The 16510-nt window shown below is 31.8% G+C and overlaps 1 protein-coding gene and 1 long non-coding RNA gene across 2 annotated transcripts; one reads left to right on the top strand and one right to left on the bottom strand.

Moving 5' to 3' along the window:
* Positions 1 to 505: 505 nt before the first annotated feature.
* On the bottom strand, positions 506 to 5339 carry LOC126775733 (uncharacterized). Its single transcript, XR_007669907.1, has 2 exons — positions 5208 to 5339; positions 506 to 772 (listed from the first exon to the last, which is right to left on the bottom strand). It is a non-coding gene; the product is annotated as an uncharacterized LOC126775733 (long non-coding RNA).
* A 1968-nt stretch (positions 5340 to 7307) lies between these two features.
* LOC126775721 (uncharacterized) lies at positions 7308 to 16336 on the top strand. Its single transcript, XM_050497809.1, has 6 exons — positions 7308 to 7607; positions 11290 to 11376; positions 12930 to 13122; positions 13916 to 14134; positions 14644 to 14799; positions 15076 to 16336. Exons 1-6 carry the CDS (start codon positions 7506 to 7508, stop codon positions 15378 to 15380), a joined length of 1062 nt encoding a protein of 353 aa, XP_050353766.1. The 5' UTR covers positions 7308 to 7505; the 3' UTR covers positions 15381 to 16336.
* Positions 16337 to 16510: the final 174 nt, after the last annotated feature.

Raw genomic sequence — 16510 nt, 5'->3', positions numbered from 1 at the left:
TATTGATATTAAGAAATAACAGACGTCTAGTGTTATAAATAATCAAAATGGTGGACGTTTGAGATTTAGGTTTAGATACGTTTTTTTAAACATTTAGTTTTGAGTCACATCTATTCCATACTTTTATAAGATAAATAAGCTCATACTTATCTTTTGTCAAGGACGACTATATTTTTATCATGCAAAAGTTTACTACCAAGTAAGTTTTTTTATTTTTTATTTGACGAAGGCAGGCAACCATTGACATCGGCGTCCCGATGACAATAGGATATAAGATCTTAATGTGCTATCACTAGAATGACTCAATCAAACAGTTCGAACAGGAGCACAGGAATACAGAGTTGTTTGATGTAGGTGGCTTTGAATGTTAAACGGTAGAATTAATCATGAGCCGACTATACCCACCCAGACGGGTCTGCTCGAAGCCCTATTATCGACAATATTGAACTGACCGGACATCGGTTGGGACAATAATTATCAGTCGACAATATCTACAAAAACATAATGTAATAAGTAAAAATATATTTTTGAAATAGTTTACAATTATGTACTTAGCTTAAATCGAATTCTTAAAAGTTAAAAATAAATCTTTAGCTATTAGCTTGCGCCGTTCTTTGCGTGTTGTTTCTTTGACGCACATTTCTGTCGATGTAGGTCGAGGGGTGGTCATGAGGGGGTCGCTGAAGTCTCCCAGGTGGAGGGGGAGGGGGAGGCGACGCCTGCACCTGGATTCGCTCCACCTGCACCACAATGTCCTGACGAGGCGGCATTTCTGAAAATTTTAAAGCGTTTTTTTATAATTATATATTTAATATATATTGTAAGTATTTATTATAAGTAATATAAAATAAAACATTCATATTAATTATTTTCTTTTGCCGATTTCATATATTATCATACACATTTAGCACGGATGTAATAACTTGCAGAGTAAAGATCTCAAAAAGTTTGTACTCGCATCACATTTTGTTAAATGAAATCAATTTTTACAAAATAGCACGCGACTATAATACGCGAAATGTATGAGGTCATATTGTTTTCATGCTTATCATCTCTAAATAAAAAATATAAATGAAATACCTAAAAAAAAACGATTATGAAATTGACTCCATTATCATTATTATTATTAAGTTTAGACCGCTTTTATTGATTAATAATTATTATTGCAGATGTCATGTCTCGAATGTGCAAGCGAGTATGTGCGTTCCACTATGGCGTTGAAGAGTTCCGCTAGTGTTTAGTAGGTAACCGAGTCCGAAGTCCAACATACCCTATTCGCTTTAGTGGTGGGGTGAACGAAGAAAACGTTATCTATGGTCAAAAGAAAGAAAGAAATGTCATGTCGAATATAATCGATGCGTTCTGATAAGAGTTGTGACAACCGTCCCGCTTAATTACTAAATTTTTTTTTTAAATATGTACTAATATAATATTAATATTATATTTTTTTTAAATACTAAAACAAATTGGCAATTACAGATTTACTGGTTCTGGTGGTGGTGGTTTAGATATAATAATAAAATTATTATTTCATTGATGTCTTTGTGTTCATCCTCCTTTTTTATAATATACTACTGCTAAATGAATTGTTCACAACTAAATGTTTTTATGGAATTTATAAACATTTTCTTATTGAAAGTAGCACTTCACTTTACTAATGGCGAGGCCTTTATCACGAGTTTCAATTGTAAAATCACAATTTTCTGATATAAAATCCCAGAATTTTGATTTCACGGTATATTAACCGTTCTCAAAACCTGTCAGCATTCCTCGATAATTAACGGTAAGAAAATAGAAGAAAAGGTAGTCACATTCAGGTTTTAAATAAGTATATATACAAATCATCTTGGACTTTTGAGAAGAATGCTAACAACATTTCTCCGGTGAATCGCATTCCAATTTTCGATGTTCATACAGGATATATAAATGTAGTTGTATATGATTAATACATTTAATTTTTTGATTGTTTAAAAGAGCTTAGCCACTCAATTGCTTGCCGGTTCATTTGGAACCGGTAATTGCTTTACATTGAAATTATAAAATAACGATTCAAAAGTGCTTGTATAAATTATTATATTTTATATATTATATACTTGCCTACTTGAATAAAATATACTTCGACATTGACAAATTCTGTTTGTGTACCTAAATAAATAAATATGTTAGTGCAAAAACTCAAATTCAAATTTAGTTTATTTATTAACATAAATATATTTAAAATGTATTAAGTACTGATACATGATTTTTATCTCTTCGGATATTTTTGTCGGTAAAAATATAACCGAAAGATTATTTTAAACACGTTTTCACAACAATAAACTTCCGCAATTTATAACACACGTTCGTTGTCAACCGTTGCGTTTGAACTCGTGGTAGGGGGAGCCATTTAATTAAAAGCGAAACCGCAAGGAATGTAGATGATCCTTTCTATCACATAAAATATATTATAATCTTTATTAGTTTATAGTGTTATATACTTACTGTGCTAAACAGTTATATACATTATCATCCATTAAAACTGTCGCATCTCAACTTACTCTAAAAGCTGATAAAGTATTATTTACTTATCAAATACCTAGTTTTAAAGACTTGATGTGATATTATTGTTATTTATACATATTTTCGACGTAGGCATTTGGCAGTTTTTTTGCCTTTTGGATATGATATAGGATCGTCACAACGTGTCGTCACAACCCCAAGATATATTGATATCTACTACCACTCTCTCCTTAAACAGACGGGCGAAGCCGCAGGCAGAAACTAGTATTATTATATGTCTACTTGTTATTGGATAGGTATCTACATACATGCAAGTCCTGGATTAAAGCCCCGGGTCAGGCCGATAAGAAAGTTATTCGGTTTTTCTCTCGAGATATTTTAAGTAGAAGCCAGGTCTGTAAAGCGGCCAATCGATATTTCAAGTCTAATAATAGGATAGTAGTAAAAATATATGTTAACCTACTTTAGATTTGCTATTAACGTATCTAGAGCTTGGTCATCGATTTCACTAACGCTTAATGCTGATAAAACGCTGCGAGAACAATGGCTAGCAATACAGACCTTTTAAAATTCTATTTTATCTATCTAATTCTTTCCTAGACCGATCAGATTCTAATACAAAGAAATGGCACAACAATTCACACGCGCTGAGGTTTGCGTATAAAACCTTTTTAGAATATGTAACAGATAAAACATGTTAAGTTAACATACTGTATACGAAAGTGTGTTGGATACACGTTGGGTTTTTTTATTTAAAGTTGGAAGGCAGATGGGTAAATTGGGTAGCAGATGGTAAGTGGTAATTTCTGATTCGCAAATTGCTATGTGGTGGAATACATGATCTACCTGCAATACGGTAATACTTTAAATGTTGAACATGATGTTTAAATCGTTTAGAAATTCCAAAGGTATTTTTTAGCTTTTCGTTATATTAATAGGTTGAATAAATTATTACGTTACGTGAAGATAAACACGATCTTTTATACATAATATTTAGATGTTAGTAATAAGTACAGAAACTACCTATAAAAAGGATGAGTTGATGACTCGATTAATTTTATGAATACCCATGTATTTGTATCGACCATTCGAATGATACTTTTGGTTTGTCTTGAACAAATTATACTGACACTATGTTATATTTAGATACGTGTTTTACGGTATATATTTTTTTAAATCTACGTTCCAAGCCCGACATGACTAAAATTCGGGGTTAATCGATTCTTTGTTATGTATATTAAATATTTCATTGGATTAGAATTTATCAAAAATAATAATCGATGTAATATATTATAACTTATATAATGTACAAAAAAGTTGAAACATCATCGTTTGAATCTATTAAAACAATCTTATTTTAGAAAAAAATAATCATAATTCTGATCGAAATAAAAATACATTTTGTTTTGACTTTCAGTGTTATCTGTTTCAAGATAAAAACAAATAGCTACATTTTAAAATGATAGCATAATATAACGTTTGCTTCTTTAAATAAAATATGTAAACAAATTTTAATTTTTACTAAGCATTTATTAGAATTTGTATAAAAAGTTGTTATATTTACCTTTGCCCAATAAATGCGGTAAGTAAATTAAAAAAAAAAAAACTTTTTAACATATAACTGTTTTAGTGAGTTCGAGTCTTATCGTTTCTTGCTCTACGTAAATTTAAACCAAACTTTGAACTGCATTATCAAAAGTTAAAAGATGGCGTTTTAATGAATATATTTTTGTTGCTTCGATTTGATTTTGTCTGTTCAGACAATTTTGATTCAAATGTTGGTCGACTAAAAACGACCTTTCGTCGATAGTTTAAGCGCGGGTTAATGCAGGCACCTCAAGGTAGGCACGCATAGACGGGCTGGCCGTCAGAGCGTCACGGTAGCATGCTCAAGCAATCTCGTAGCGCTCCTCGTTAAGACGGAAAGGGTACCGGTGGTTTTTTAGTTGGTATTTCGATGTTCGGAGCGCACTCGGCGCCTTAAACACCGGCAAGCCCCACATAACCCCCCACTGTTCCCGTAGGGAAACGTTTTACAGCATAAAAAAAGGGTACCTCAAGGTAAGTTTAAAAATAAACTAAAAAAAATTCAAATCGTTGTACTTGCTCTTTCTATAATGACTAAAATTAATCATGTGATAAAAATTAGAGTCGAATAAAATACATTCACTAAGCTTCCTTTTGAGAAGATTTACGAATGAACTTAAATTAAAACAAATGCCTTAATCGTACGCATTCTCAAACCTAAGAACAACAATTCCTGAGTTGATTATCAGACATCGTTATTTTACTACTGTTTTTGTTTTCAGTTAAGATAATTTGTTCCTCAAGACCTACTTCAAATGTTGCTAAAAGAAATATCCATAAAATCTATCATAATATTTTTAAGATAAATATTATTCAATATTTTTAATGTGTGTGTGAAGTGTTAATTGCATAAAAGTAAAGCGACAACCGGATCGGAATTGAATTTTCTTAAATAGGTAAGTCTTAATAATGTACTTATAGCAAATGTAAATTTTATCTAAAAAAATTGATTACAGAATCGAACACACAAACACGAGGTAAAGTAACTTTGTTGTATACTATATAAATATACAGATATCTAATAAACACACTTACTATTGAAACTCATAGAAATAAACGCACACAATGATACAATTAAATATAATTTTAACAATAAATAAGTAAATTTCGAAATTACTCACCTTTGAACGCAACGAGTAATATTTTTGAATTGAATTTGTGATAAATTGTATTTCTACAACAAGAGACAGAGAGTACTCTTCGTTTGATCTCAAAACGAAATCATCGTTCGTTTATCTCACAATATCTTATCGCTTTAAGTCTTATCATTGAGATTAAGTTGTAAAGTTGTTTTGTATCGATGTGGGGGATTTTAAAACTATTTGTTATTGAGCGTACGAAGAGAAAATAATACGCACCAACTTATATATTTCGAATATTGTGATCGTTGAGAGATCGTTACTATTTATTTGTAATAGTTGTTTAATTTTATAAATAAATGAAGTGAGGAAGGGTTGGCACACTCTCGGTGACAGCGATTGCGTCGTATTGTTCCCTTAGAGCAAATAAATAATGTTGTTATTACACATAATTTGGGAATTAAATGTTATTAGTTATTACGCTACCGACCATGATAACTTAATTTATTGTATCTCTTTAACGATCATTTTATTTAAATCAATCCAATTGTATTAATATTATTAAATTAATTAAAAAAAATCATGTAACATGCATATCTATTATACATTTTTACTTATATGGTTTTCGGAGCTTCTGTGCACTTATGTGCTTATAATATTAGTCCAGCTGTTTCAAGCACATTCAGGTTATATGTAATAATACTTTTTAAGAATCTCGAAACACTTGGAGGTAGTGAAAGTTTGTATGCATTAATATGTTACAAGCAAGACTCCTTGATCACAAATTTATTATTATTTTATATAGGATTTTGGGAAGAGTTTTATATCACGGTTATCTTAATTATATCAACATGAGACTTCTGGAAAATATCAACAACGGCAATAGAACTGTTGGTCTGAACTGAACTGTGTTTCATAAGCCTGATACTGGGCCTATTAGTCCCTTTTCATTTCAGGACAAGCTTCACACAAGTGTACAAAAATTTGTCTCATATTCCAAATTATGTTTTGTCATGTTGAATAACTAAAACACATAAATCTTGAAGTAACGGGATTAAAAATTAAATGATAAAGCATCCTTTTTTAAAAGCTCCACTGTCGATAGAAAAGATGGTTTCTTTTTTACCTAGATTGTCGGAATAATGCTGTTAGCGTTCCTATCAACATCTTATACCATCATTATTTCAGTAATCATTTTTAACAAAAAAATTATTATTATTTTTCTTCTTGTTTTATAAAATGTGTTCCCAGAAACTAGCAAATTGTTATATCTGTGTAAAATAAATAGTGAAATATTTAATAATTCGTATAATCCTGCTGAATAAAATAAATTTGGTAATAAAAAAAAATTGGCTGTGTGATCTTACACCTTAGTTTATTTATGTAGTCTATATTTAAAAAATATTTCATGTAGAAAATTAAGTTTAGTTTGACGACTGCAAAATGTTACCAGTTTATGTATTTCTAATTGAATTAAGAAAAGAACATTTTATTTAAAAGTGAGATTAAATATAAATATTCCACATTCAGTATTCATAAGTGAAACCGAAAATGACCGATTGTTGTTTTAGTATATTAAAAAATAATATTAGAATTACCAAATTTATTTTATTACATGGTTTTCAAAATATTATAAAAATGATTAAACATAAACATTTTGTTCTATTTTTTTTATTTTATGGGGTTTAAATTAATGCAATAAATAGTAATAACGATAACTATCCAGGTTACCTTTGCTAAAATCCATTTATATATTTATCATATATTTCGAACAAAGATTATATTTATTTTATACTGACTGAACATTTAAAAATCGATTAATGTAACAAACAATCGATTTACGTGAATTGCATGTGTCAACATTTGTATAAAACCTTCATTTGAGAATATTTTTCGTCTTAGAATTCCTAGCATGTCGTGTGTGACAGCTTTAGTAGTATTAAAAAAGAATATTTTAATTTGCAAATTATTGAAAAAGCAAATTATTAAAATTTGCAAATTACTGAAAGATTATTATTAATCCTATTTCTACATTTTCACTAAATAATACATTTTGATATTGTTTAAACATTTCTTTTCTCACCTGACCATAGATGTCAAGATTTTATTTTCATATGTGTAAACATTGGTTCCAGTATTGTCATTCCAAATTGTCGAATTGTGAAGTTATTGATTTTTCTTTAAAAGTCTAGAATTTAACGCGTGTAGTCTGGTTCATATTGCATCTTTTAAGCAAACTGAATTATTGTGAAAACATAATCTCGTGAATCCAGTTTTGCCTCAGTGTACTTGAATAACTTGTTTGTTTTAATCAGTAAATACTTATTTCGTTAGTCCAAAATGGAATCAAGTGATCGTGCGGACCATGTTGCGGGAGCTCAGGCAAATGCTCTCCCGACTGAAGGCTTAACTTTCGAGCCTCGACGACCAACTAATTTACAGGTACAATATTTAATGTATTTACAATATTCATATATATTTAGGCCCAACGCCCTTTGCGTTATATATACTTGTATTACCCGTATCGCGCAACTTTTTTTGCATCAATTAGCTTTTCTATATTGATTGTGACCTGATTTATTGTAGACAATTTTGCCCGCGCTTTATTTTATCTAGAAGGTACACTGGATATAGTCTACTGAAGTTGCAAGTACTTAAATTCTGATTCTATCTCCATTTTATTGTTTGAATATTTTTCAAACAAAGATTTTTTCAACTAATTTTTATCATTAATTTGCTTAACCTCAGGGTTTAATGGAAATCAATAAATATGTATGTAAATTCAAATGTATATCATTTAAATATTTGTATTCATTATATAAAATTGACATATTAAATTTTTAATCATTTAGTCTGGTTTAAAAAATATAGACATTTGACTGATTTTTCATAAAAAAAAATTACTGTTGTGGTAAAATAATTAGTTTTTGTATTGTTTCATTTTTATATTGATTTCTTAATGTGTCAACTCTACATATATATGTAATAAGTTACATCAACTTACAATGTTCTAGAGAACAATGAGTAATTGAACAAACAAATCATTCAATTTAACACCCTGCTTTGTGCGCTGCTGTGTCTCTGCTTTACATGTTATTGCCCAAGCGAGAAGCAATCATTTTCTAAATTCAAACCACACATCAGACCGGAGGGTGATTTGTCCTATTTCTGATATGTTGGTATTGAGCTACTATGGACTATGAGCTAATGCCTTGAAAATATTTCAGTTTGAAGCTGAACCCACATAAATATAACCATTTCTGTGGTATGATTGGTCTTGTAGTAGTTCTTTGTTGAATGTTACATTGATAGAGTTATTTGGTCTCGTCATTTCCAATTGTGATAACAATTTGCAAGGCAATCTCAATAAAGAATTGCGTTTCATTGTATATGAAATGACTATATCATGACTTCTATGAAAACCAATTCATGATTACGTGTTATTTGTGTTGATCTAAGAATGACCTTTATGAGTTTTTAGTACTGTTTGTGATTGGGAACATCTGGATGAAATAATTGCGAACAGCGTATATATTTGAAATTATTTAGATTTGGTGAATGAATTTTTAATTGACTTATACTAATGTTGATGTTTTCCAGCAAATAAAGAGCCCCTTATTCTCTTGCAATACTTGTTATTACATCCATACGTACGTAATATCTACTACTACATCCACTATGCCACCACAAACAGTAATGAGAAGCATATTTCTTTAAGCAGGATATATTCTTCCTAAAGCACATTTGCTCAATATATTCTATGCTGTTGCTTCATTACTTTTAATTTTTTCAAAATTTTTTCCTGTTACAAGTCACTTCCTTGACATAATCGGTGGATTCGTTGATTTCTATAACATATGTGTTGTTCCATGTAATACACTCTTTGTCCGTTTTCAAGATGTACAGTGAGAGGAACGACAGATCTAATTTGGATATTTGAAATCCTAAATGACTCCACACAGCGATATTTCTGCTGGTATATCTGTTGATTTGATATTGAGTGGTTCCATTAAAAATACTTCTTGGTGTAACACCAATCATTGACCTTGTTGATGTATTTTCAAATGTACTATATGGCTCTTACAGAATTCCAATATTCAATGTTTAGATTATGTGCTTTATAAGTGTACTATGAATGTGATGAATATGTAACACACCACCGATTATTATCGAATTCAATATAATTTTGTCTCAATTTTCAATGTTATTACTTTTCCATTGTCTTTTGTACTTCTTCATCGAAATATAGAGTAATTGCCGGTACCGGTTAGAGCATACTCCATGAATCATACTCGGTAAATTTGTGTTCATTGATGATGATCATTATATTGGCCACAAATTGTAACAATTCGTTATTAATTACAGAATCTGGTATTTCGATAGATATTACTTTATCGATTTCATTCAGTGACCTGGGTTAGTGGAAAAATGTGGTAAATCGATATTACACTCGATGGTTGACCGGGATCACAGAATAATCAGAGGATGACAGGTTCTATCTATACAAAAAAATAATATTGAAGTGTGTCTGTGATTTCAAAATTTCTTTTAAAGGTAATATGGCTATTTGCGAGACACCAAAACAACTATTTTTAAATTTTTGTCTGTCTGTTTGTCCGGGCTAATCTTTGAAACTGCTGAATAATTATAAGATTTTAATAAATCAGTTATTTCGTTTTCGATTGACACAGTTGCTAATCGTAAGAATTGCAATAGATTGAGATATTGTCGCTCAAAGTGTGAAGTAATATTAATTTTCTTCATCGTAAGCTTAAAAAACCTCCTATACCCACTAGTAACAGTTGCAGGTATTGTGATTAACATTCGCATTAAGCTGTCTAGACATTCGTATACAATTCTTGTTTGTTACTATTTATGATGAAATATAAAATGTAGACAGGAGTAATATCGTTGTGATCAGATAAAAAGTTTTTCAGGCTATTGAGTTCAATCACACAGCATACATGCATCTAAGTATCAGATCCCAAACCTTTGGTTTTTGTTTATTTAATTGTTTTCTATTGCTATTTTAATCAAAGCTTATGAATACTAGATCGGGTAGTGATTGTTTTGTTTAAGAAACTTTGTTAGAATTATAAAAACGTAAATGACTCTGATAACTGTATCAATATATTTGCTATTATACAAATCATTCCAAGGCTTCTCAAGGCAAATCTTGACAATTTTCTTTAACAATTTCATAGTTTGAAGCATAAAACAAGCTGATTTGACGAGATGCAGTTTTCAAGGTAAGAGGATGAATCATTTAAACGATAACAGATAAAGCAAGATGATGACCGTCTTCCTGCACAAGAGTATCAGTCGAGTTGACGACACATTGTCATCGGGATAATTTGATGCAGTCTCAAATAAATTACATAACTCTATAGGTTTTTCTATAATCTTTTTAATATTGTAATTTCCTCCGGTCCGTTTTCGGCCACGGCGGCCAATCTCATGAGAGATGAGTCAACTGTGCAGGACATATTATAGCGCACAAGTGTGTGCGCAAACACAGGTGCACTCTATTCCCTAACCCTCATAATCCGATGTGAAGACAATCCGACACGACCGGAAAGAGCTCAGGTGCAGGAACAACGGCTTTACGTGCTTTCCGAGGCACGGGAGTGTACACATTTCAAACTTGCAGACTCCGGGCTGCTATTGAGAATATTCGACAGAAAAACCCAATAACTTTTTATTGGGTAACCTAACTAAACTTAACAACCTAAACTTAAAAAAATTACTTACAATGTATCTGTTGTAAAAGTTATAGGCTCGCCGCGGGCAGTAACATCAACTTAACGTTTGTGAAGTCTTGTGGTTTTGAAAACAGTCAAGTCCTTTGCTGTTGAAATAGCGCTTTTAAAGCCCGCCTTTCTATACTCTTGCAAGAAAGCACAGCATTTTTTTCAGAGTTGTGCGAATTATTGAGATCACTGATTTGAATAGATTTCTATGTTATTGCATCATTGCTCGTCAAGTTTCATCGCTAAACTTTGCTCTGCTCAGTTCCACTGAGGACTTTCATCACAGTCCAGTTTCTGCTACGTATTTCCATTTCGATGGCGTATATAAAAATATACATATAATATATTTCTTAAAATTGTTCTTTTGGTTTCAGACCCTACTTCGTTTTGCCATAGATGCCACGCACAAGAACGACGAAGATGGGCCCAATGGCGCCGGTGCGAGTGCTTTGGATTTGGAGGTAATTTATTTTGCTTTAAGTTTTACAACTACGTATCAATATTTCATCAATTGAAATAAATGTATATAAACAAACCCTTAAACTGATTTATAAAATAGAGCAATAACAACATCAGTTCCATATAATCAGTGCTAACAATCGTACAATTATTATAATTTGACACTAGATGTACAATTGCATAGCAATAAATCTTCTACTGATAAATAAAATATATTATTATTATTATTTTTTATAGCATAGGAAGGTGGACGAGCATATGGGCCACCTGATGGTAAGTGGTCACCAAACGCCCTTAGACATTGGCATTGTAAGAAATGTCAACCATCGCTTATAGCCAATGCGCCACCAACCTTGGGAACTAAGATTTTATGTCCCTTGTGCCTGTAATTACACTGGCTCACTCACCCTTCAAACCGGAACACAACAATATCAAGTATTGCTGTTTTGCGGTAGAATATCTGATGAGTGGGTGGTACCTACCCAGACGAGATTGCACAAAGCCCTATCACCATTTTGATATCTCAAACATTTTAAAATTTATAATTTTGTGTTGTAATGTAAACAAAAATAGAGTTTTGTTATTGAAAGTATTTAAAATGATGTATAATTTATTTTTATATGGTAAACGAAAAAATAATCTCACACACAGCGCCAATGTATGTAGGCGGTGATAGCGACATACCATCAGGAGGCCCATTTGCGTATAAAAATAATATTTTATATAGCACTATATTCACTTTTAAGCTTAAAAATTTGTTACTTAAATACAGTGAACATTGAAAAATGACTAATAATAATCAGCTTCAAAATATTTTCAAGACCGTCTGTCATTATTTTTAGTCATCAAATTCTGTTTGACTCAAGTCAATGATGTAAGTTAAATTAAAGGCATTTTTCTAATAGATACATTTTTACGGAATTATTAATAGTAGTCTAATTTCAAAATGGTTGTTCAAAAAACTAAATATTCCCGCTAACTTGTTTATATTGTGGTTTTGATAAGATTTCATATTTATTAATAAATTACATTTACAACAATTTTAAAAGGTTTTTTTCTTGTAATCATATATAATTTATAGTAAGATAATAATTATCCCCCCTACCGCCATCTGTTACAAATCTTCAGCACCAAAAGCTATATTTTTAATAAAGGATACTTTTATTATAATTTAGAGATATTTCCAAGAATTTTATAATATACTTTACAAAAAATTATGAAAATTAATTTGACTCTGCTACTGTTAACAAAGATCCTATCCAGAAGTATAAAGACTTATCGTAGTGCCACGATGCTTATGTGAAGTCGTGTGTCCTGCGACGAAGATATTCTAACAGATATACATATACATATGTATACAATATTTACCAAACCGATTTCCCAATGCTGGGCTAAGAGCTCTTTGCCCAGCATTGGGAATTTATCCGCGACCAAACTTTTTTTATTATTTTGACTAACGTTTTGATAGATTGTGTGAGCCGACGTGGTAGGGGTTTGTTTAAATGTTATTGGCGATAAGAAAAAAATAGATATTAAATTGTGTTTATGATTTTAGAGGCGTAGGTTCTTGGAAGAAGCTTTGAAGAGTCTCACGGTGGACGTGCCGAAGGTGTTGCAGAGAGGAATTAGGATACTCACCAACGTTGAGTTTATCAAGAGCGTGCAGCTCGGCCAGCCGGTGCCTGATGACATCAGAGCCGCATTCAACAATATGATGGAGTTCGTTGATGATATTGATGTCGCTTTGGGTAAGTTCTTATGTATTACTAGCTGTGATCAACGTTTGTCTGTTGATCCGTTTCATAGGCGTTAATTTCAAAACTTCTCAAGATATCTCTTATCTTACGATTAGTCTTTCGCCCAGCAGTTCGAAATTAACAGGCTTTTTAAGTAAAGACTTACCACTGTAAATTTTCAATGTTAATTTTCATACATAATTTAGACGCAATTGCAATATATTATAATAGTTGAGTTACTTCGCTCGAGACATTCGAATTATTTTCCTGTCACTTGTGTTTTACTAAAGACTGTTAAAATAAATAAGACGATGCCGCAGATAAACTCACTTACCTTTTAATCAGAACGCAACAATACTAAGTTTTGCTGTACAATATGTGATAATTATATTAAAATAAAGTCAAATCATTTTTTAGGCAACAATAATTTGTAACCGACTGCGTCTTGCGACTGCGGCTAGAGGTCTTGGCTTCAAATCTTGGGTCAAATAAGGGTTTGGGTTTTTTTACGAAAAATTAATATGAGTAACGGCTGCCATGACTGGCAGTTGTCAGCTGACTGGAAGTTATCAGAGCTTACGCTCCCGTACTTCGGACAGTGTGTAAAGCCATTCGGTCCTGCGCCGAACTCCTTTCACTCGAGTCGGATTTTCATTACCATGATATTATGAGACTGGGATTATATATCCCGCAGCAGTTGGTAAAATGGCCACCGTGGCCTAAATCTACTACGAGGACACGATCATCGTATCATACAAACTTGAATGATATATTTTTAGTAGATAATGTTATGTATTTTTTTCAGATTTTCAAAAATTAGGCGGCTTTGCATTGTTTCCCGTATGCTATGGGAGTGAAAATGAGGACATACGCATTCGTACGAGCCAGCTGTTGGCTGAATTAGTGCAGAACAACCCTGACTGCCAGGAGCGGGTGCTTGAGTATGGTCTACTTAATGTGCTCCTACATTTGACCAATAGTGAGCAAGGCTATGCCCTGGCCAAATGTGTTGGTGCTATTTCATGTAAGCTATTTCTTTTCTTTTTCTTATAAAATAACAGTGGCCTATACCAATTCCATGGCTAGTTCCAAATGTCAACAAATTCTTGAAACACTAAAATATCAAGATCTATGTTTTTACAGTCTGGCCGCTAAGAGAATGCGTGGCACATACTGTTGACATAACCATGTAACAGTAGAGTAATGATTTAAAAAAATATTGATTATAGGGAAATCTTATCAGGCTCCGTTTAACTTATGTGCCCTCCCCCCCACTTCATACTACCTAAAGGATCCATCGTTTAGGCTGGCTTAAAAAATAGAATAAGAATGAATGGTTAAATTACACTAAGTAAAGATGCCGTTCTCCATGATGGTGGCACTATTTATTTTCAAATTTGGTAAATGCAAAACGAATTTCTTCAAAATTTATCATAGCCATATAATTATAAAGGATAGAATAGTTAATAATTTATTTATTTCTTTATAATGTGCTTATTATATCTAAAGTAACCAGGTGCTATATGTATATAGGCTCGGTACGCGAGTACGATCCTGGTTGCCGTGAACTGATCGCGCTCGGTGGATGCGACACGCTCGTTAAAGTGCTGGAGCAGACATACGCCTCCGCCAGGGCTAAAGCTTCTTTCCTCATTAATTACCTGTGCCAACACTATCCTGATGCAAAAGGTAACATAATATTTTTGTTGAGGTTGAGAATTTATTATATCATTTATTTATTTAAAATATGTAGACAAACAGCCAAATGAGACCTTATGGTAAATGGTCACCACCACCTAAAGACATTGGCACCAAAGCTGGATAAAGGTATCCTCTTCTCTTAAGGTTAGGGCTTAAAGCTTATTCCATGACACTGCTGCAATACGGATGTATGGCACCTAGTCAAATAGCCTCATATTCTCACTCATATGCTGTTACTAAATATATATTTTTTATATTCCACAGAACAATTCATACAGAAGAATATAGTGAAGATAATAGGAGAGAAGCTCAAAGAAGGGCGGGATGACTCCTCCGAACAAATGCTGAGCCTCCTAAAGACTTTGGTTGACACAAATGACCCCAGAATCTTAGAGCAATTGAGGGAACCGTCACTGGATCTTAAGCAGATTATAATAGATCACCTGGACGTCCCGGAATTTGTGGGTGAAGGTTTCATTGAAGAAAAGGAATATTGCTATGCTGTCTTGACAGTACTCGATAGTTGCCCAGATGTAGAAATTGTGTCCAACGATGATATTGATAGATAAGATGGGCGAAGCGAGTATTTTTGAGTCATTTATTTATACTACAATATGTCATAATCGAAATATCTATACTAAATATGGAAGTAAGATTTTTAAAAATGGTGTTTAGTACTATTTTGCTATGTCATTTATGTTTTAGACACGTTTTAATGACATAGGTAACTAAAATGTTAAGGGTTTCTCCACACGATTCAAACACGTGTATAATATTACAATAATGTGTTTGGAAGTCAAATAAAACAGGACCCTATAAAATTATCTTGTATTGCACAATGTACGACAAATTCCAAAGTGAAGTTGTTTAATATAAATATAAGGCAAAATCAGATAGAAAATATTGCCTGGCTGTCAATACAAACAAAATAACCCAGTTGGGTTAGTTACCTAAACAGAATGTGTTATAACCAATATTTTTTAAGTCTTAATATATATATAATAATCAAAATGAAGAAATAGTTTTTAAAAGTAATATCACCAAAAATGTAAAATAATTAAAAAAACTATGTTACGTGACTTTAAAGTTACCTTTGCAAAAATAATTTGTTTTATGCGGTCCAGTGTGACGTCACTGGACCCAGACGGCACGTCCACGTATTGTATTATTATTAGTAATTATAAATTTCTAATTTTATTCCAAAAGTGAGATAAGTGATAACACGGCACACTTTGTCGTCTACCATTTACCATTAGGTAAAATAAAAATGACATTACAAATAATTAATAAAAACAAACATTGCGCGGTGCGCATTCACAAATGAGTTACAGCCTACAGGCCAGTCATTGCATGTTAGCATACGATTTAACTTATAATCTATATCTCGAATCTTATTGACGGGTTTCAAAAAGGTTCGCACTGGTTTTTTTGTATGACCTATATTTAATTCCATTTATATAGTGTTTTACAATTAGAATAAAACTCCTTTCTGTAATTGTATAACAATAAACTTATCAAAAATAAATGGTGTTTCATTTCAATTCAGTCGCATAACATAGAATATGATGTTAAGTAATATAATATTATTATGAAAAAATGAGCACCTAAATCAAAATAAAATATTCTTATAATCAAAATAATAAAAATGTTGCTTTAGCGATTTTTTTAAATAATTTGCGAATGCTTTTTTTTTCATCTA

Source organism: Nymphalis io, chromosome 18 (genome assembly GCF_905147045.1).
Source record: "Nymphalis io chromosome 18, ilAglIoxx1.1, whole genome shotgun sequence".
NCBI classification, from domain to species: Eukaryota; Metazoa; Arthropoda; class Insecta; order Lepidoptera; family Nymphalidae; genus Nymphalis; species Nymphalis io.
This window is presented reverse-complemented; position numbering and strand designations above follow the sequence as displayed.

Bases quoted from the DNA above. Each gene is read 5' to 3' on its own strand.
- LOC126775721 (XM_050497809.1), top strand. From the start codon at position 7,506: ATGGAATCAAGTGATCGTGCGGACCATGTTGCGGGAGCTCAGGCAAAT. The intron at 13,123-13,915 runs GTAAGTTCTTAT...TATTTTTTTCAG, and splicing joins TGATATTGATGTCGCTTTGG to ATTTTCAAAAATTAGGCGGC. The intron at 14,800-15,075 runs GTAACATAATAT...TATATTCCACAG, and splicing joins ACACTATCCTGATGCAAAAG to AACAATTCATACAGAAGAAT.